Genomic DNA, 23738 nt, shown 5'->3' with positions numbered 1-23738 from the left:
AATAAATAATAAGAGAGACAATGTGATGGCATCAAATTTCGCAATTCGAAATTTTGGCGGAAACGCACTACTCCAAAGTAGGAACTATTTTTAGATAATCTCTGTCCAGATATTCAGTAAAAATAGTTCGTATTTTGGAAAATATCTGCAAAGATATTCTCCAAATACTAAAAATAAATCTGTATCTCGGCTGAACAGATTTTCACGAAGATTTATACTCATTTACTTTGGTTAAGTCAGGGTGTGATCAACTTTTGACTTCAATATTTTATAAATGAGGAAATTAGGTGCCAGCGACTAGGCTTTTACCATGAACCGAACTTATATTTACGAAATATCGGATAAGATAACGGACAGTTTTTAAAGTATATACAAAGAACAAAGTGAAATATATAAGCACTTTTCTTCAATTTTTTTTTTTTGAAAAAATGTCCTAAAAATAACACTAAAAAAAAAAAGAAAAATTTATTGATTTATGGGTCATAATTCAATTTTGAATTTTCCATTCTTTAAACGAAGAAAATTCATTGCATAGTGATACATTTTATCATCTCTGAATATTAAAAAGTTTTTTTTTGTTTTTTTATTTTTCAATTTTAAAATATAATTTCATACATGTTTATCAGAGCATATTTACAATATTGTCTACATAAGAATAATTAAATTTTGAAATATGATTTTTACTTTTAGGAAATTTTACATACAGAGTTGTTTTTTATATTTTTTTTTTTGAAAATCTTATCAGGAAAATTCAAAAATTTTATTATAAATGTTTGTATTGGAAAATTAAGCTTTAATCTATTTATATTTGCGTATATGCAGGTGTATGGTTGTATACATTAAATGTGTGTGTCAGTTATTCAATATGTAATATAATATTCATGTTGACATTTTTCGAATTGATTTTCATTAATTTTACAACATAATGGTATTGAATTTTGAAATAATATGTGTGTATGTATTTAAGTTAGCAATATTGTAAAATCTAGAACACTTCTAGTATGTAGAATTTTATCATTTTTTAATTCAATAGAAATGATAAAAATTGTAAATATGTTTTGTGGAATATTATGTGTTGTATTGTATATTATACTATAAAATATTCTTAAAATATGTGTGTAATTCTGATTAAAATTAGATTATTAGTACAAGAATAAAGAGGAAAGTATAGCACGTGCTGTATATTCCTACATAATTACAAATATTTATACCCGAACGAACGTATGTTTGAAGGTTATATTAAATTTGCCTTGCCGTTTGATATAGACTCAAGTGTATGTTTTTGATCAGCGTCGAATTCTGAGTTGATTTAGCTTTATCTGCCTGTCCGTCGGTCCTTCCGTCCGTCCCAGCGATAAGTCAAAAACTAATTGAGCTAACTTCACCAAATTTTTACAATTGATTTATTGTAGTAAGTGCCAGAACCTTATTTAAATTGGACATGATCGCGTAGCGTACCGGATCGGGTAGCTGCCATACAACTTCAAAATTTATTTGACTATATCGTAGAAACTATAAAAGCTATGGTATTGAAATTTCACACAAGCGAATATATTAGTAGGGCCGATGTACTTGATAAAATACGTTAAAATTTCTTGGCTCTTTCTGGTAGGTGCCATACATTTTCAATAGTAGTTTGGCACACACAGTGTTTTAAAGTACTGAAATTTTGCATAAATTAATATGGTAATACGGCAACTTAAAGTCATAGTCTGTCCCATAGTCAGTTATGGCATATTTATTCACACATATTATAAGAAATTCGTATGGGTATCACAGAGTTGACAAAGTCAACTCTATTTTTCTCGTTTTAAAATGTAAAACTGGTTATAGCGAATAATAAATCGAAACGGCAAAGTGTGACAAAGAAATTAAATATTTACCTATAAAGTGTTAAAAAATTTGAAAAACATTAAGTTTGCTTTGTATAAACAAAATTAGTACGAAAGGTGGGGAAAACCGGTTTGAGATAACGAGATCAATTTGAAGTGTCAGTTTTACAATCCGCTACTCGTTTATAGTTTTTTTTAATTAGAAGAATTATAAGTTGCTTCTATTTTGGAGACTAGTTTGTTAAAACTTGAATTTTCACGTCTTTAAACAGTTATTTACCTTGTTTTAATAGCGTATTTATGATATTGAAAAAATATGTTCAACATCTAATTGAGGATTACGCAACACATCGTAAAAATAATTATGTACGTAATCAATATAATATTTGCCATTTTCATGCTAGGATTTATCCACATGAAAATAAATCACACACATAATCCAACTCAAGTTAAATAAATTTAGTTGCATATTTACATTTTAATTTTGTTTTACCTATATAGAAAAATATTAAATTTACCTCTATAAAGCCACATTCTAGAGCATCTTTTTTGTATTCAATATTTTCACCTTCCTCATTTTTTAATTGAAATATTGCTTCATATGTATTACAAAATTGTACAACCATATTTAAATCCGTTTGATGTATAACTTGTTTCAATGGATTACCCTGTTGTGTTCCATCTATTCCTTCTAATATAAAATCTATTGTAGGTGGTATCAATTTCTCGTAAAAGTCCTTGTTTATTTTTTTTTTTTGAATAAAAAACAACGTCAAAGAATGATATTACATGTAAAATAAGAAAATAAAATTGTTAAGAAACTGTTGATAATAAAAATAAAATCAAAGTCAAATGGGTTTAGATTTACAAGTGTGGCATGTATTGTTCTCCCTTTCTTTTGAAAATGTGTACTTTTTTATACTTTACATTTACGTAGGCATAATAAGAAAATTTATGTTTGTGAAAGAAAAGTGTTTAACAATATATAAACATGCCCATCTACAATATTTGAAAATTATAATAAAGAAAATAATAAAATGGTTTTAAATTGTACTAAATGTAACTAACAAAATAATAAAAACCTATGAAAAGCTATATAAGCTTATTGAAACGTTAGTAGGAATCTAAAGTACTTGTTAACACTGAAATAATTTTGATGTTTTTAAGGCTTTCGTAGAAAAAACCTAATATGTATTTAAAAGAAATTCGGCTTATGCTTTCATAACATTATATGATAGTTAAAAAATTTTTACTCTAACATTTATAGTTATTGATGAAAACTATAAAATGGCTTCAAATAAAATTGGATTAATTACAAATTCTGAGCTTTGATATTAACTTGACTTAAAGGTGCAATTATATAGTAATGTGTGGCAAAAAATGGGTATGAATCGATTAGTATGGAATGGCTTTTCAAAATTTAATTATTAATTATCTATATGTGCATAGTTTATGCATGTTGTGTGAGTAGATTGTAATTTTGTAGATTTTAAGGGGACCAAATGGGACAGGAGTAACCCCCCAAGCCACCGCAGTCATTCGTGACTTATTGTAGCCTCCCCACGCTCCCATCTATAACATCCCCGGCCCAACCACAAAGCCGGAGATGTCTCTAAGGGAGTTGGGCAACAATTCCCGAACACTTAGGGACCTATGTCCAAGACAATTGCTGCGCCGAACAGCCGCTTGTGAAAATTGAACGCAAACGTTGTGTGAGTATAAAGTGCGCTAAATTTTTCACAATCTCTACAATAATATTTTTTTAGCTATCTTCACCTTTTTATTCTAAATTTTATCAGTTATTTCAGTTATCTAAGTTTTCCTTTTCCTAAAATACTACTGTAAATTATCACATTCTCTCATTTCGAGACTGAAACAAAAGACTTTAGAAAATAGTTTTGATTTTAGTTAGTTGAAAAGCTTAGTAAAAAGTATACTTGACGTAAAAAAGTTTTCGTTTTGGTATACGAATTATGTGTTCAAATTAATATACTTACATTTAAAGTTTCTTGTTCATATAAAGGCCGGGTTTTTTTCCAACGCTTCCAATATGGTTCGTATTTCAAATTTTTTGGATCAACATATACCATACCAGCTCTAGATACTGTGGCTGGAGATGCATACGATAAATTTCCAACCTGAAAAGCAAGATAAATTTGAATTAAATTTATGGTTTCCAAAAGAAAACACTTAGCTTGAACAAGTCGAATTAACCTTTTTAAAAAAACAATAGTTCATCTCACTATATTTCTTTTTCCTCTGCTCACTCTTAGCAGAAGCATAGGGCTAGTGCATATAAATAGTTATGTCGCAATCTAATTGAGTCATAGGTATTTTAACTATGTAGGCTAAGACTAGCCTGTCGTATTTTTTTTTCTTTATATTGAATATTTAAGGTAATTGATATTTAATTTTTTATTTTTAGTTTTTAATGTCGAGTATTATGAGATATTATAAAGATTGTGCTTTAATTTTTTTAATTCTTTATAAGTATTGTACATTAAGCTTAAATATAATTTTATAATGACCAGACCAGGGTTTGAACTCTAGATCTTTCGGTTAACGGACCGGTGCCATAAGCACTTACTACAAAAATGATTTTATACATGCACATAATTTTCGCGATGGTATAATTAAAATTGAAGACATTAATATTGTTGTCGAATTCGAAGGCTTATTAATTGAATTCAAGTATATATATATATATGTATATACATATGTATATAAGAACATATAATTATATTTTACCCATTATAATTTAGGTTTTTACTTTTATAGAAATTTGAAATAGTTGACCGCTTTGAAAAAGTAACAACGTGTCTGTATTAAAAATATCGACTTAAACTTTTCACCTTCCAGTAACCGAGTGACGAAAACAAGTTCCTACTCTTATGCTGTTCTTTTTGCTTTTAAAAAATTCAAATTTTTGTAATGTAAACAGGGTGGCAGTAAAGGTATAAAATGCTATATATACCATTGTTAGAGATTAATGATTTATTATCTATACATACTATTTTACTATACATAATGTATATAACAAAAACTTTTTGAATAAAATATTAATAGTGAACAATATGCATTGCTTTTACAAAATGTGCATTTATGTATAACGCATTCCTAAATAACTATATATACATATATCATAATGAATATCGAATATTTTTAATTAACTTTCATAGTCTACAATTACGCTACGAGAATATTGAATTATGCTCATTAAATTTTGTATTCGCAATAGGTGTAATATAAATTCAAAAATCCTATAATATTATTTTATTTCTAGTTTTATTTTAAAACATAAATACGTACATACATATATCTACATACGAGTATTATATATGTATGTAGAAATTTTAAAAAGAAAAAAAGTAACAAGCACGGAATATGTAGGTACTATGTACTTTATTCATTTCAAAAATGAAAAATAAATTCTTACCTCAAATAATAAAGCACAATAGCTCTCTAGACGTATACGTTCACCATTTGCTAAAGTCAGCAATTTGTTATCATCCATAACTGAATTCATATTTTCAATCCATAAAGCATCAACGTCGCCATCAAAGCAAACATATCGTCTCTCCTGTAACAAAAAAAAATTTTATTTTTTTTTTTTGATATTAATAAAAATAACTGAAAACATCGGTACATATTTTAAGATCTATTATGTCGAATGTTGTACTTTTTTCATAATATATGTACCTACATAGAAACGGTATGTGCATGTATTACACACAAGTTATCTAGCTTACTATTGATTCTCTTTCTTCTTAATTTTGGGTTACGTATCCATACACACCTAAGTTATATACATATAAGTAGTTAGGTATACATATTATACATGCCGTATATATTATGTGAGTGAACAAGAACAAAATAAGGCCGAAATAATACTATACATGAATTTTGAAAAAATATACCGTTATTTCGTTTACAGCTACACATGTATATACATACATACATACATATATGTACAACGGATGGCAATGCTAGTTATTATAAACTTTTTCTTTATTAGAGACCATTATTATTATTTTTTTTTTCAATATTTTTAGATTCGTTTGGCTTTATACTCGAAGGGATGTTTAAGGTATTATGATTGATTTACTAATTGCTAAGGATGAGTAAATATAATAGATGGCTTCGATGGTCGTTGAATTCTACAAATAATAATGATGACAACTAAATCAGAACAATGAAAATCAGCAAAATCAACTTTTTTTTTGTTTGGCTTTGTTTCGTTTTTGAATTAATGTCGAATGAGTATTAAGGATTTTTGTTTTTTGCACTTACTACGTTGTTATGTAAGAGTTATACAAAAGAACAATGAATTATTGGAATTAGATTTTGATATTATGGATTGAATTTTTGTAAAGGATTGAATTAGAAGACTTTTTTTTCATGAAAATGTAGTATTTAATTAGTTATATGTGCAGAATATTTATATTTGAACCTTCTATTAAAATATTGTATATAAAAGTTTGCACTATTGAAATTGTGTAGAATATAAACAAAAATGTATAGAATACAATACAAAAGATTTATTAAAAATATCAATGTTTATTTCATTTTGCGGTTATGATTTGTGAACTATACAATTTTTTTAATTAATTAACGTAATGTTATTGAGAGCAGGAAAGTTCAATGCTCGGACAGAAGATTTAAGTAAAAATTTCAGTAAAATTCAAGAAAGCCTACGAACATTTTACTAAACGTAAAAGAAAGTCATTAAAAGTGACTTAGTTAAGCAATTTAAATTCATGTGCAGAAATACAAATTTTCATACAAATTTTTTAAGTTTCTTGTAAAACAGAATTATTGCTGTAGCTAGGGGTGTGTTCTAAATATGAAGAAATGAAATATTCCACTTCTACTTCCACTTTACAAATCTTCGAATGCTGTTCGGATGTCACATTTTCCTAAAAATCCAGAATTAAAAGCCTGATTTGCCAAATTTGTTCAATTAGAGTCCCAATTCATTTTAGCGTATCTTACTAAGAAAACGTAACTCAATAAATTTCATTTTATCCATTTATATTTCAAGAATGAACTCAATAATTAAAGAAACAATTATAAAATTTCTTTTGGCAGTTTCCTTAATTTACAGAATTTTAAATTTTACAGAATCAAAACCTTTTGCTTAAATTTATATAAGTACAAAATTTTTTTTTAACTTTTTGTTTTTGCATATTTTAGAATAGAAAAATCTAATTAAAATTTATTTAAATTTTGTATGTTTTAATTTTTCATTTTGTTTCTAATCAATTATTCAATTATTGTATTTATTTTTTTTAAGTTTTTTTAAAATAAATTTGATTTTATAATTCACACATAAATTATAATAAAATAAAGAAATATTTTCAAAGACCAATTCATTTTTAATTAATAAATTTAATTGAGCATTTAAATATTTTCAATTTTGAAATTTTATCATTCATTTTATGTTCATTTTAATTATAAATCACGAACAAAGGATTAGATTTTAAATGCAGATTTTAAATTTACGAAAATATGTCACGTTCACAATTTTCAAGTAAAAAAATTCTTTCAACCTTAAACTCAAACTACAATTTATTGCTTTTATAATTAGCATACCTAGATACATAAAAAAAAACTTGAAGTGAAAAATTTTAGAGAAATTGCACATTTCATTGTATTGTTTGGGTGATCAAAAAGTAAAATATTTTTGAAACTGGGTATATTTTTTGAAATAAATACCTTATAATGCTTTCAAATTCATTCTCTGCTACAAAGCACAAAAAATTACACTGAATTTTCTATCTTCGACATATTTTTGATACAACCAACTACTTATACATCATTATTCAAGCCAGATAAATTAAAAATCACATATAATCAACAAAATAAAAATTATGCACATTTAAAACAAATCGTACACAAAATTTTATTTCAGGTTCATGTGGTTTTAATTGGAGATATAAATGTAACGAGTTCAGGGTTCAAAAGACTTCCAAAAAATTTTTTAACATTTTTTAATTTTTTGTATATAACAGATTCCTAGAGTTTTTTCCAAAAAACGAAAAATCAAAAAATGCGAACCGAAATGCCCAAATGTGATAGGAAACATGCATATTGGGAAACAAACATATTCGAACAAGAAATGAGACAATAAAGGGTTACTATGGTTATTATATTTTTCATTTTTTATTAATTATCTTGCAAATTAGAACTATTATTACTTGAATTTCAGAAATGAGATTGTTAAAACTGTTTAGTTTCATAAAGTAGCTGTTCATGCGTGCTGACAATTAATAGACATTACTTAGTTTATGAGCATAAGGTTGAACTTGGTAATTCTATGTATGTAGTAAGTAAATTGTAGTTTTTTAGCACTTTTCCAAAAATTTTTTGAAAAAAGTGCTTATTAGTTTCACTCTGTCCGTCCGTCCGTCCGTCCGTGTGTCTGTTTACAAAACTTCTACATTCTTAAAGATAGAAAGCTGAAATTTAATACGTACATAGATCTTTACTAGAAACTTATTTTCGTAGAACAAAATTTTTACCTATCTCCCCCCCTCTAGAAGTTATACCACCCCAAAGCACTAAAAATAGCCTATTTTAACTATTTGTTGCAATGAAACCATAAGCATTTTTGAAATTTTGCAAACGCAGAAAGGCAGTAGCTTCCTTCCCCTAGCGCAGTATACTATAGCTAAACTTTAGAAAAACAAAATGGCCGTTCAAATTTACCGTTATCTAAAGTCCTTTTTTTCCAAATTTTTGATCTCGTTTTTCTACTAAACCCCATAATGTAGAACTTTGAAATTTTAGCAGCTTTAGACATTAATAAATAATTCATTTCGTTAGAAGAAAATTTTTTTCCATCTCCACCCCCTCTCAAGTTATGGCCTCTTGAAATTTGTAAAATTTGCATTTTCGCCGCCTTATATTTCTGAAACCGCAAGCTTTTCCAAATTTCTATAAACGCAAAAAGTTAACGGTAAATTCCATGATATTAAAAAATATAATTATTTTTCTTAACTCATACAATTAAACCTTAAAATCGAGCATTACGTTAACCCCTGCTTATATTAATTTTTGCTTTATTTCAAAGACTGCATAAATCGTTCATCCTAAACATATGCAATCCTAGAAATAGTTTTGTATATGAATGAAAATAATTTTAATAGTGTGATAGGTATACATACTCGTAGACTGTATTTAAAAGCAGAATTTTCACTTGTTGAAGGGAAAAGTGCTACAATACAAACCATTGGTTTGACCCAACTTTATTTAATTTCAAAAAGCAATATGCAGTAATTACTAACATTACATTAATAAATTTGTAGTTCTCATGGTGGATGTCGTGAGTATTTCAAAAACGTGCCGATTTTTCAAAAGAAATGTCGGTTTTCTACAGACCGCGAAAATTTTCCGTTCTGCCCACGATGCTAGTTGATATACATATGTAAGCAAATAATTGCTGCACGACAATTTAAATTTAAATTAAAAACAATAACCTTAATTCTAATGTAATTAAAAAAATTAATATACAAAACTTGTATTTTTAAAATTTCAAATTAATTAACATTACTTATTTATTAAACAATTGTTCATATTGAATTTATATTGAATAAATGAGCAATTAAATTATTTGATAAATTATAATGAAGAAAATCAAATATAAATTAAATGTGCCAAAAATGTATTATAAATTTTTTATTTAATATTTTTTATTCCTCCTTTTTCACATTATTTAAAGTAAAATACACACACATTAAATATTAATAAAACATCAATTTACACTTGTGAATTTTTTTTTGTTTTTTTTTATTGTGTAACTAAAAGAAACAATAATAAAAAATGCAAAAAAAAGGACGTACAAAAAGCATAAAATAAAAATATATAGATGAAAGGAAAATGTTAAACGAATATGGTAACATCTTGCCTGTCATCTGCCTGTCTGTCATAGTTTGTATACCAATGAAAGCCTATTAAAACATTTTTTTTTGTTTGTAATTCTACAGTAGAATTTTTAAATTGTTTTCTTGTGTTTTTGTGTTGTTTTTTCTTCTTGTTTTCTAGCGAACCACGCATAATACAAAAATTTCAAAATAATATCTATATAGGGTGTGCCCCCAAATATATGCAAAGTTAATGGAAATTTAATTTTGATTCTAAAATGGGGGATTTGCGATAATTTTAAATTAAATCATAAAAGTCTTTTCACACAGACTTAGATATCTGCAGAAACTGAATATAAGAAGCGTAATTCTAAAATATCCAATATTTTTCTTTTATGCTCATTCTTCTTATTTAGAATAATAATATCTTTGCAGTAGTTTTAAAAAAGCTTAAAAATTCCTTTTGAACTCTAACCGCAAATGTAGTTTTTATTAACAGTTTGGATTTTATTAAACGTGCTTTATATCAAGATCTGACTTAGAACTGAATTATTGAAAATGTCCTTGACTTCTAAAATACTATTAAGAGATAAATATGCAATTAGACATGTCATTTGTTTTGAGTTATAAATTAATTACTTAAAATGTATTAGTTTTCTGTATGTCATAATAATTTTTTATTTGAAATTACAAAAATATGCATTTAGCTTAAAGTTAATACTAATATGACAAGAAATTAAGTTCATGTGGAAAATTGCTGTCAATGTGGTTATGTAGCAACAATTTTAGGAAAATCAAATAATTTCCAATTTGTGATGAAAAAGAAAATTTTGTTCATAAAAGCATAAAATTTTTTTTGATACCAGAAACCACAATAATTAGATGCTAATTACTTCTTCTGCCAAGTCAAGCCATAACAAAAATTTGAATAGATTAAATACCTTTTACTTGAAATGGCTACTAATTTTCCATTATTGCCAAACTATTTTTCTTTTTCTACCATTTCTATCCCTCATATTTCAAGAAAACTGTATGGGACACCCTGTAAATTAAATTTCAAATATCTATACATTACATGTATAAATACATAATATTATTACTGCATGCACATAAAGAAAATTTTGCCAAACACATTAATCTTGAACAAACGGCAACAAAAAAAAATAAACAGGAAGAAGCAGTTTGAAAAAAAAAAAGAGAATGGGAAAAAATTAAAAACACGCAACTCCACATAGACATATTTGTTTAACGGTTTCGCATTTTTTTCTCCTATATGGTTTTATTGTATTCCTTTTTTCGATTTTTTTTTTATTTTGAAAAATTCAAAAAAAAATTCCTTTTATATAAAAAAAAAATTTAAAAATGTATGTGAAAAAAAAGAAAAACAACAATTTATTTTTTTGTGAGTGATGAGAAGTTGAATAATTGTGGAAGTTTTTTATGTTTCTATAAAAAGAAAACCACCAAAAAAAAAAAGTATTTTATACATAAAATAATGAAAAATTCGGTTGATCCTAAAAATCCTAAGGCTAATTATTTCAAAGAAATAAAATTTTCCAATTCATTTTCATGAAATGCGTTCTTTTTTCCGAAATTTTCAAAATGTAAACCAAATGAAAATTGTAAAATTTCCAAAATTCTTAAACAAATATTTGATTAACAATTAGCCTTTCATGTGTATACGTCATATGTAAACGTATCTAAATTTCGGTATGAGTTGTATTTGACAAACTTAAATTAAACATAGAGAAAATCCTATATTAATTGAAAAATCTGTAACTTTTAATCCAGTTTTGCTTCAAATCTCTATCAAAACTATAAAATTTATAAATAACCTGATGAGCATTAATTACTAAAATTTTTTTAACAGCAAATTTATTTTATTCTTTAAGTTGAAATTGTATTGTTCATTTAAATGCTATTAAACCAGCAGATAAGATACGAATATTGTTATACTTATAAAATTATTTTTAAACTCTCAATAATAAAATCCTCTTTACACACACGCAACTAATTTTTTAAAATTTGCAAAACTCAGTCTTATACTTCCATGCGTAGGAATTCATTACAATCATCTCTTTCAATCTGCGAAGTGAATCGTATAAAGATTTGTAATTGTCGCTTTTAAAATCACTCATAGTTTCGAAATCATGGAATCGGTTTACAGGATTTTTGTAGAGATTACCAGGATGAAGAATGTACGTTGCGGATTTGTAAGGATTTTTGTAGATATTGCCAGGATGAAGGGGGTACGTGCGGATTCTACTGCCAAATTTAAATGTAGAGAAAGTAAAATTATGACACTTGATTTCGGAATCAAATATTTTCGATTTAATAAAAAAATTCTAAATTTCGTAGAATGTACGTAGTTCTAGCTGAGTTTTCTGTTGATTTACTGTTAGGTATTGGCGAAAGAAGTAACGCAACCTCTTTTACTACTAGTACAATTCTAAATCTAGGACTCATTCTTGGAAACTTGTCAATTACTGGAAATACTTAGTTAATTTATTACAAAAGCAATAAAATATACAAAGTCATATTCTAAATGGGTCATTCACTTCATAAGACAAGAAATTAAACATGTTTTTATATTAAAAAAATATTATAAAAAACAAAAACAACAAAGAACAATTGAAAAATGTTTTCGTTTGTTTGAAATGAGAATCAAATTTTTCCCAAAAGAGTTTTTTCTTTCTCTCCACTCGTGTTTTTTTTTGTTAGATGTACGCCTTTAAGAGAGAAAAAAAAACAGAGATAGAGGAGAAAAATATGATGGAAAACTTGCAAATCAAACGTTTATATCAGCAATAAATAAAATAAATAAAATATAAACCGAAAATAAAAACTTGTTTACATATAAATTAAGCTACTATCCATCTCTCAGGAATTATTTATTTTTGGTCCCAGTGACGTATATATTAAAATTTATTAAAACATTATTTATATAGAGAAATTAAATATCCTAATATTTAATAATAGTAAAATAATATTTTTTTAAATGTAAGTAAAATAGTAGAATTGTACAATAATACAAAATTATGTTCTTTTATAATCACTTACTGTTCTTAAATATTTTTCTTCCAGAAAATGTTCCTGAAAATTTATCTAAGAAATAATTTATAAAAAAGCATGAAACCCAATAAGTAATATTTTAGGAGTCACACTCTACTTATCTAATAAAGTGATAACTAATATTATTTTAACTGTTATATAACAAAGGTTTATACTCAAAAAATCATTGTGAACTTTAATTTCTTATTATTTAGTGCATAAGCTACACAAATATAAAATTTTAATAGTTCAAATAACAATAAAAATTTTTGATAATAATAAAATTTATTTGCTTTAAATCACCTTTTGTTTCAAAAATATTTTGAGAATGTTGCCATATAATGGCAGCACTTATAATAGTCTTCTATTCTTATTTATTTTTAATTTACATATTCTTATACATATTATTATATTAAAAAGTTATTCTTAATATCCAAAATGTAACAATATATAGGTACTCGTAAAAGCATAAATCCGTTTTTATAACATAAGTTAATTAAAAAGTCAATGACAAAAGACTTAAGACAATCTGTATCAATTTGTTAAATTTTCATTTTACTTAATTTTCGAAATTATAGTAAAAGCAATTTCGTCATGATAATAATATACAAGTGTTAAATTTGTTCGAACAGTTATTATAAAAATTAAACTGATCCTGTTAATATTTAAAGGCAAAAAGACAAATTTAAGTCAATTTTCTGTATTAAATTCAATAAATCGAACAACTTGATAAAATTTTAAATTCAGAATTTTGGTATTTACGTCTAGGACATAATTTTAAATTTTAAGTAATAAATTAATAAATCCCATATTTAAACTGCACATCACTGAGGAATAAATTTATTCAGTCCTGTTTCGTTGGGATTTTTATTTTTTTTTTGCATATTTTTTGATATATCACATACATACACTGTGTTGTTAAATAACATTATTTTTTTTAACAAAAATGAAAATTAACAAGTATCTTTTTATGATTTTTATACTTTTTTCACATTTTATACTTTTCCATCATCAATCAAAAGTGAATGTTTTTTAATGAAAACATATACAAATTAATAAAATGTTAAAGCAAGGTTGAGTTTTTTTTTTTTTGTTGTCCTTGTTCGTTTTTATTATTATTTTGTGTTTTTTTTCTTATGGAAAAATAAAAATCATTAAAATATTGATAAAAGATAATCTGTCGGTTTATGTGGGTGATATTTTAAACCACCATTTAAAATGAAATATTTAAAAAAAAAAGGGAAAAACTGCGAAAAAAAAAAACAGTGTTATTAATTTGTAATAAAGGATAATGTCTTACTTTAAAATATGTGCTATTGAAAATGTGGAAAAAAGAGGAAAAAAAAAGATTTAATTAATTTTTTAACTTACTGCAAAATAAAAAAAAATAAAGTAATAAAAAACTATTTGTTGCTTATTCATAAGTAAAGTTGAGTCTGTGTTTTTAATTTTTCAGAATTTTTTTTTATTTGCCTAAAAATATGCAAAAATGCATGTATAATTTGTTGCTTATTTAGAACAATAAAGTCAATCAGTTCAAATTTAAAATATTTAGTAATAACTTTAAGATGCTTCGATCCTAGTTTGAAACGAAATATCAATGACCGACAGCAGTTTTAAATGGTTTTAATTTTGTGTTTTACAGAACGAGATTAATGCAACGGGAAGCTGTATTATAACTCAATTTAGCGAAAGAGCTTCAATAAGGCTTCAATAAGGCTTTCCGCACTTAATTCTTAGGTTATAATCAAATAATCTTTAATTGTAAAAATATCTTGAAGTTGCTTTGTATTAAAAAATTGCATATAACACATATAAAACATGCGCTATATATCAAGTTTTTGTTACCAAACATTATTTTATTACCAATCGCAGTCCACAATGTCGAATTTCTATTTTTATGCTTATTTTAAAACAATTTCATAAATTTTTAATATTAAATCAAAATAAAAATGTATTTCTTACCTCTTTGTCTATTGGTTTATTCATATCCCTAAATATATTTGAAAATAAACCATCGAACCAGTCTCTTGTATCAGGATTTAGGTAACCATATAATTCAATCACTGAGCAAGCCTGAAAATAATAAATTTGTTTTAAATATTAAATATTAAAAAGTCTACTACAAAATTTACATGTCTTTAATTTTCCAAAAACTTAAAGTAAGAATTTTGTTCAGAGGCGAAAATTCACTCACAAATATCTACTTGCCTGTGAAGTTTCAGTTTTCTACCATGGTGCGAGGTTTTGCTTAGAGATCGACACACAAAATGCTAAAGTGAATTTAAAATAAACATTTTTCTCAAATTTTTTTAGCATTATTCAAAAGAAAACGAACAAATAAGCCTCATTTCAAAAAAAAAAATCCTTAAACGTGCGATTTTTTTGTCCTCTTTAATATTCTACTAAAGATTAGTGGATTTCGATTTTTTTACTTCAATCTTTTTTTCTTTTTATGCATAAAATGGTTGAATTAGCATTTGATACTAATCCCGTATTTAAAATCAGTGAACCCAAAGAATAGTGTAAAGATTTTCAATTTACTATTCCAAATTTATAAAGAAAAAAATATTGTTGTAATTTTCAATTAACAGTCTATCTGTGCTTTTATGTGCAAATGGCACAAGTTGAATTTAATTTCTATTTACCATAAAAAAACTTCAATTGGTTTTCATCGCTTTAAAAAGGTTTCTGTCGGAATCTCGCAACAAAGTGGTCCGAGATCAGTTTTTTTTCTTGGAGAGAAATTGAACCCTTTAATTTCGGAATTAAGTTTTGTTTTCCCGGCAGAAAAAAACACCGTCATTATTATTTTCAACTTATTTACTCGCGGAAAAAAATATGAATCCTGAATTCATATTTTTGATAAATTCAGGATTCATATTTTCAGAATCCTGAAGGTCGGAAAATTTACGAAATTTTTGGTTTTAATTTAACTAAATCTGTCTATCACGTAAATGATTGATATTGAATAAATTACTTAATTTATAGGAATTTATAAGGTAACTCTCATGAAAATCCCGATTAAAATGTTCTTTAAACAAGTAAAAACGTTTCAGTCGGTATAAACCGATTGAATTATACCCTGCACTTTTCGTTGTTGTATAGCAATTACTCAAACCTGTGTAATCATTCTATAGAAACTTCACGGACATGTCTGACCTATAATTGGACATCCGACTGCTAAGTTTCATGAATCTGACTTTATTTTTCCAAATATTAAAACTTTTGGACTTGTATGGGAGCTACTCGTAGCTGTAGAGCAGTTTAACCAAAACTTCAGAAATATATCTGACCTATAACTCGACACACAACTGCCAAGTTTCATGAATCTGACTTTATTATTTTTCCAAATATTTAAAATAAGCTTTTAGAGTTGTATGGCAAGTACCCGAACCCGTCAAGCAATTCCATCAAAACTTCAGAAATATATCTGACCTATAATTGGACACACGACTGCCAAAGCTCATGAATCTGACTTTATTATTTTTCCAAATATTTAAAATAAGCTTTTGGAGTTGTATGGCAAGTACCCGAACCTGTCAAGCAATTCCATCAAAACTTCAGAAATATGTCTGACCTATAATTGGACACACAACTGCCAAGTTTCATGAATCTGACTTTATTATTTTTCCAAATATTTAAAATAAGCTTTTAGACTTGTATGGGAGCTACTCGAACCTGTCAAGCAATTCCACTAAAACCTCAGAAATATATCTGGCCTATAACTCGACACACAACTGTCAAGTTTCATATATCTGACTTTATTATTTTTCCAAATATTTAAAATTAGCTTCTGGAGTTGTATGGCAGGTACCCGAACCTGTCAAGCAATTCCCCTAAAACTTCAGAAATATATTTGACCTATAATTGGACACATGACTGCCAAGTTTCATGAATCTGACTTTATTATTTTTCCGAATATTCCGAATTTGCTGTTGGAGTTGTATGGCAGCTACCCGAACCGGTGCAGCTATCCCATTATAATTTTTAGAGCATGTGTAGAATATAATTGGACACATGTATACAAAATTTTATATTTATAGCTTTATTAGTTTTTGAAATATTTAAAATAAACTCTTTGAGTTGTATGGCAGCTACCCGAACCCTTTGTCCGAATTAGTCCAATAACAATAGGGCTCGTCCTTGGCACAAAAGAAAAAACTTGTGAAAGTTTGGTGTCGATTGCATTATTCGTTTTTGAGTTATCGTGCGATCGGACGGACGGACGACGGACGGACGGACAGACGGACATGTCTAAATCGACGCAGAATTTTACGCTGAGCAAGAATATATATATATGTCCATAGCGCAGATGACTCCTTCAAGTAGTTACAAACTCCATACCAAAGTTAATATACCCTTTACGAAGTGCAGGGTGTAAAAAGGTTATGTTATTTGACAAAAGAAAGTTTAAGAAATGCCTGTAAAAATTCCGTTGATCTATCTCATCGTCTAGAACTGCTCTTTTTTAGTACTTACGGGTTTTCTTTAACTTTAAGAAGAATTGTCGAATCTTGGAATAGTACAAATTTTTGAGAGTTCTTTATTTAAACAAAAACCTTTATCTATACTATTTATCCAGAACCCTTTAAATTTAAATAAATTAAACAACTTGACTCTGCCTCAGCTTTCTTATTAACGTATGCAACAACATTAAATGGAAATAGGAGGGTTATTTTAATTCTTTTATAAATTCACTATTGAAAGTATTTTTACTATTTAATTCTAAAGGTATTTGAGTTTTCTATTAAAATTATTTTAAAAATATTATGAAGATTTGCTACTATCTAAACCTGAGGTTTGCCAACACTATTGTAAAATAAATTTAAAATGTATTTTAGTTAATTAAAATATCGACTATACTATCTTGCCTTAAGTATTCAAGATTCGGATTGGAAAATGTTAATCAGGCCAAAGCAACATTGAATAAATTTTTTTTTTAAATTTATTCAATTTTAAATTTTTTCTACATATCTTAGAATATTTCAATTTCTATAATACTGTAAAAAAACCCCTAATTAATTGATAACGTATAGCATTAAATTGTCATTGTTTGCAAATACTTTTAAGATTTTGTCCTGAAATTTACATTTCGAGGTGTCGATTTTTCCTTTGTTAAATACTTAATTTCATTATTATTAAATGAAAAATATATTATTTTTTTATTGTAAGATGTAGGAAGTCATATAACTTTTCTTCTTGTATATTTCACTGGGTCAGAGTAAGTATATGTACTGACTATTTTCGACTAACTTGCTTCAAAAAACAGCTTTAAAAAAAAACAACGATAAATCTAATTTTCTTAAATTTATTTTTATATTTTTATAATGAGGGTTTACGAACTTTTCTGACAATAAAATGTCTGTTGTTAAAGTAAGAGTTACTGATAACCTTTTTATTTTCTCTCAAGTAGAGAAAATGCAAAGGTCTTTTTTGTCCAAGTTTTACATGTATATTTAAAATTTCCATTAAATGTTTTCAATTAATTTTGGGTGGATAAAATTGAAAACATGGACCATACTTTCAAAACTAGAAAATTATTTCTCTAAGTTTTTCTATTTTCTTCTCGAATGTCTTGTGTACTAGCCATTGAATAGTTAATCTTATCAGTAGTTATTTCGCTTTTTCAATAATGAAAACCATTAATTTTATATAAAAGTAAATGAAAATAAGTTAGAATCACATTTATAATCGGAGTTTATTTATTAACTTTAATTGATAATTTTCTATATCGCCGCGAATTTTCTTAAATTGCACAAATTGAAAATGCGGTACGTTATTTTACATTAAATCTTAATTACAGTATACGCTACTAATTGCTACCATTACATTATTATCAAAAGACTATGTGAATAATAGAAAAGTATTAAAAAAAAAAATGTTAGTACACACTTTTTCACGGTACATATGAAAAATTGTAGGAAATTTTCCCAAACTGGAATATTGTTGAATAACAGTCAATTTTTTTATTTTATACTCCTGCATGAGTTTTCAAATAATACGACAATACTTGTGCGGTAAGTTTTCCTATTTTTCTTGTTTCATAGAATGTCTAGTACTTCATTTAGATTAAAACTGAGAATATTAAGCGCAAAGTAAAAAAAAACTACAAAATGCGTCCTTTTTGTCCAATATTTTCTCTTCTTTTTTTGCTTTTCCATTCACCAAAATTAAAATTATTTAAAAAAAAGGACAAAATATTCAAAAAAGGAAAACAAAAATACTGAAATATACAAAAAAACTAAAGGGGTAATAGAATTTTTTAATCATATCCTGAGACTCTATGAAATAAGCTTTTTTTTTAAGGTTTCCTACTAAAATTTAATTTTAATAAAGTTGGGTCAAACCAATGGTTTGTATTGTAGCACTTTTCCCTTCAGCAAGTGAAAATTCTGCTTTTAAATACAGTCTATGTATACCTATCAAACTATTAAAATTATTTTCATTCATATACAAAACTATTTCTAGAATTGCATATATTTAGGATGACGCATATATGCAGTGTTTGAAATAAAGCAAAAATTAATATAAAAAGGGGTTAACATAATGCTCGATTTTAAGGTTTAATTATGTGAGTTAAGAAAAATAATTATATTTTTTAATTTCATGGAATTTACCGTTAGCTTTTTATGTTTATAGAAATTTGAAAAAGCTTGCGGTTTCGGAAATATAAGGTGTCAAAAATTCAAATTTTACAAATTTCAAGAGGCCATAACTTGAGAGGGGAAGGAGATGGAAAAAAATTTTCTTCTAACGAAATGAACTATTTGTTAATGTCTAAAAGCCCACTAAATTTCAAGCTTCTACAGGCTGGGGTCTAGAAAATAAACGACATCAAAAATTTGGAAAAAACGGACTTTAGATAACGGTAAATTTGAGCGGCCATTTTGTTTTTCTAAAGTTAACCTTTAGTATACCCCGCTAGGGGAAGTAAGCCACTGCCTTTCTGCGTTTGCAAAATTTGAAAAATCCTTATGGTTTCATTGCACTAAATAGTTAAAGAATGGCATTTTTAGGGTTTTGGGGGGGTATAACTTCTAAAGGGGGGGAGATAGGTAAAAATTTTGTTCCACGAAAATAAGTTTCTAGTAAAAATCTATGTACGTACAAAATTTCAGCTTTCTATCTTCAAGGGTGTAGAAGTTTTGTAAACAGACACACGGACGGACGGACGGACGGACGGACGGACGGACGGACGGACGGACGGACGGACAGAGTGAAACTAATAAGCACTTTTTTTTCAAAAATTTTTTGGAAAAGTGCTAAAAATTGCAGTACTAATTTTATAAAATCATAAAGGAATTTTATTTTGTTCTTCCTTTTTACTTTTTTAATGCAAAATAAAAAATAAGCAAAAATGGATTCGAAAAGTACGTGTTTTTTTGGCAGCTCTACAATTTTTTTTTTGTCAGTGTGTGAATGCATATTAGTTTTTTCCTATAACATATTCGCAATTACTTGTTTATCAAAAAAAAGAAGAAAAGAAAATCTCCAAATTAGTTTGATATTTTGGTTCTTTGGGTCAACGTTTTGTACACATTGCTTTTAAAGCATGAAAATATGTGAAAAACTATTTAAAGAAAAAAGAAAGAATTCTATATGTGAATAAATAATCATGCTAATTAAAAACAATTTTTTTTTCTTTTGAATAAGTTTGTATTTTTGTTCTTTCTATTGGAGTGAGGATATTATGACGATTCTTAACTGCAAAAAATCGAAAAAAAGGATTCTCGTTAAAACTTAAATATTTTGCACAAAGGATTTTATTTTTGGTTTTGGCTTTCGTTTTTTGGTATTTTTATTTGCTCATTAGATTAAGGAGAAGAGTAGAAATATTTTAATTCCGACGAAAATCACTTTAATAATTACTTTAGAGATTTAATAATAAAATTTTGAAGTACATATGAGAAAATTTTTGAAAAATAAAATACACTGGCACAAATTTTGCTACTATTAAATTTTGTTGAAATTTGATATTATTTAAAAATGAAAAATATCCGATTTTCTTGAACAATTTGAAATTACACTTTGAAGTATGTCGGCTTTGGTCATTTAAAATAGTATTTATTCTCTACTTTGAATAATCAATGGAAAATTAAGAAATTATATCAATTTCAGCTTCTGCTTACCTCAAATTAAAACTGGTGTCTCTTGTTAAAAAAAATCAAATTTCATATAATGAAAATTTTTGATTTTATTATTTAATTAATAAACCACCAGAGCCGAAAGCAATTTAAAGGAGAGTAACGTCAAAATAATTTTAAAGCTATAATAATTTTTTAACTTAATTTTTTTGGTTTCACTGTATATACCATCCTAAGACCTAAATGTCTTTTTTAGTGTAAAAGAATTGAGGTTTTCAAAATTGAAATTTTAAGAATGAAAAATATACAATCTTTTAAAAACTGTATTACTGAATAATTACCTCTGAAAATATTTATTATTACGAATATTCGGAAATATTATTGAAACATCTGTTTTACAGATATATGCATATATCTGTGGTCATGAGCACCAACTACCTAATCAAGTTTCCTAAAATTCAAATTTTTTCAGATAATCATATTCATAGTTTAATCTATATCATGTCAACATTTGATTAAAAGGATAACCTACTATTGGAAAAAGTATAAAAAAAAATTAACATCTTTTTTTAAATCAAAATTCTAAATTATAAACCTAATTTACCAAGCCGAATTTACAATTTTTAATACAGCTTTTTTCATATAATTTCAATATTTCTGTTCAATGCACCCTTGCTCTAAAATTACGAGCATTTAACAAGTTCTAATTTCTACATAGGAATCAATAGTGTAAATTTTCAAACTTATTTCAGACGAAGACTATTATTAAGTTTAAACAGTTGTCCCTAAAGAGCACAAACCTATGTTATACTTTACACTCTTGTTTACATTTTCGACATTTGAACAAAGTCAGAGAAAACTACCATACAAACTACACAGAAAAAAAAGTTAATAATATTAATTAAAATGGTGGTAAATTTAATGAAATATACATTATTTTTCAGCCGATGAACGCGTTAATTCCGACAATTAATGCAGTTTATACCTTAATAAACTGCGTTCATTAAGTAATTAATAATTCGTTGGCCCAATGAAAAAAATCATAAAAATAAAATCGGCATTTTTGGAAATTAATAAACGAGTTTATAAATATAATTAACGATTTTAATTGTCCTAATGAATAGTTTCGAAAAGTAATAAATAACTTTCATTCCATTTATTAATAATTTAGTTAATATTATAAGTTATTTTATTATTTTGTTGCCACATTTATAAATACTATGAATTATATTAATTGTACCAATAAATATTGCTCTTTATTTAATAAGTACTTTCATAGTATTAATTAAAAGTTTTCATTGCCCTAATAAATTAATACATTCAGAATACCGGGTGCTTAAATAGAATTTAAAATTAAGAAACCTGATTTTTTTTAATTTTAAATATTTATTTGTTTAGTTTAACATATTATTATTTCAATGTACATGTATTAATAAATTAATGTTGATATTGGCCATCATATAATAACATACTTCCAAATACGAATATTACGTAATATTATATATATATATATATATATATATATATATATATATATATATATATATATATATATGTGTGTAATATATATATAAATATATATATGTTTTTTACATTATATATATACATTACATATATTATACATATTAAATCTAATACATAAATGTATACACATAATGTATAAATTTTTAAATAATGAAATTATTTAAAAATTTAAAAGTGCAGAATATGTAAATATACATATAATTGCCAATTAAAATTATTTTATTTACTAACTAGTTATTTTTGTTGAGTTTATTACGAATCCTTTTAATCAAAACAATACACATATATAAAAATATAATATTGGAATTTAAAAAATTGTAATTTAATTTGAAAATTTTGAATTTTAAATTTGTCATTTTAAATTTTTACATATCTTCTAGCTCTTACATTAAAATTTGGTTTCTCAAAAATTTATTTTTATCTTTAATATTATTCCAGAATATTCTAAGTTTAATAAATAAAATATCTTAAAAGTAATGCCAGAATCTCTAACAAAATTTTTGAAATAATATTCTATGTCATCGAAATATACAAAAACTTTTCGGAGAGACAACGTTTTCACCAATTCCAGAAAGGTTGAACATTCAATGACTTTTCTTTTAAGAAGAGAAGCTGGTCATCTACTTCACCAACGAATTTTCCAATAAATAGAAAAGCATTTTAAAAAATCTTTTGTAGTATATTTTGTCATTACTTTTTTTACTGACTGGCTCAAGTTAACATTTCCCTTAATTGGGGATTAAATAAGCATGAAGACACCATAATAACGCAGCATTTTTACTGTCTAAAAAATTAAAAAAAAATTATTAGTTAGCACATCTAAGAAATGATAATATTCAAATGCTAAAATTAAACAATTTTGAGAAATGTGAATATTTTCATATACATAATATGTGTATATAATTAGTTATAATTTATATACAATTATATACAATTATAATATTATATATTAATCCAGAATAATATACACATTGTGCATAATACTTTGCATATGTAACATTAATCTATTTGTACATTAAATGTGTATAAAAAAATATCAATCCGTCAAAGTTTATGTATCTAATTATATTCACCTCACTTTCATTTAAACAATTAGTACTTTTTTCTGCTCCTATTGAACGTCTCCATTTTTTCAAGTTATGTTCGGATAAAACTTGAATTACAATTGGATAATCTTTCATTAGGTTTCTAGGTGATATAATTTAATTGCTTTTAAAACATCGATATAAGTTTTTGTTCTAAAAGTATATATGTGACATTATATGATTATTATATAATGTTACTTAATATAAAATAAAAGAGAAATTTTTTTAAACTAAATTCAAAATATAAATTACCTATAATATTATCTTCCAGTTTCCCTCTTTCTTGTCTCTGTCCTT

At 25.8% G+C, this 23738-nt stretch overlaps 1 protein-coding gene across 1 annotated transcript in view; it reads right to left on the bottom strand.

The window, feature by feature from the left end:
* The window catches only part of LOC129606989 (dynein axonemal heavy chain 10), a 131883-nt gene that overhangs the window by 36819 nt on the left and 71326 nt on the right, over positions 1-23738 (bottom strand). The window contains exons 41-44 of the mRNA XM_055517661.1: positions 14711-14821; positions 5269-5412; positions 3830-3970; positions 2351-2569 (exon numbers count right to left, since the gene is read on the bottom strand). Of these exons, the coding sequence (XP_055373636.1) occupies positions 2351-2569; positions 3830-3970; positions 5269-5412; positions 14711-14821 (615 nt within the window). The remainder of the gene's footprint in view (positions 1-2350; positions 2570-3829; positions 3971-5268; positions 5413-14710; positions 14822-23738) is intronic.

Source organism: Condylostylus longicornis, unplaced genomic scaffold, assembly GCF_029603195.1.
Source record: "Condylostylus longicornis isolate FDR11 unplaced genomic scaffold, ASM2960319v2 ptg000023l, whole genome shotgun sequence".
In the NCBI taxonomy this organism is placed as follows: Eukaryota; Metazoa; Arthropoda; class Insecta; order Diptera; family Dolichopodidae; genus Condylostylus; species Condylostylus longicornis.
The sequence above is the reverse complement of the archived record's forward strand: the minus strand, read 5'-3'. Positions and strand labels throughout refer to the sequence as shown.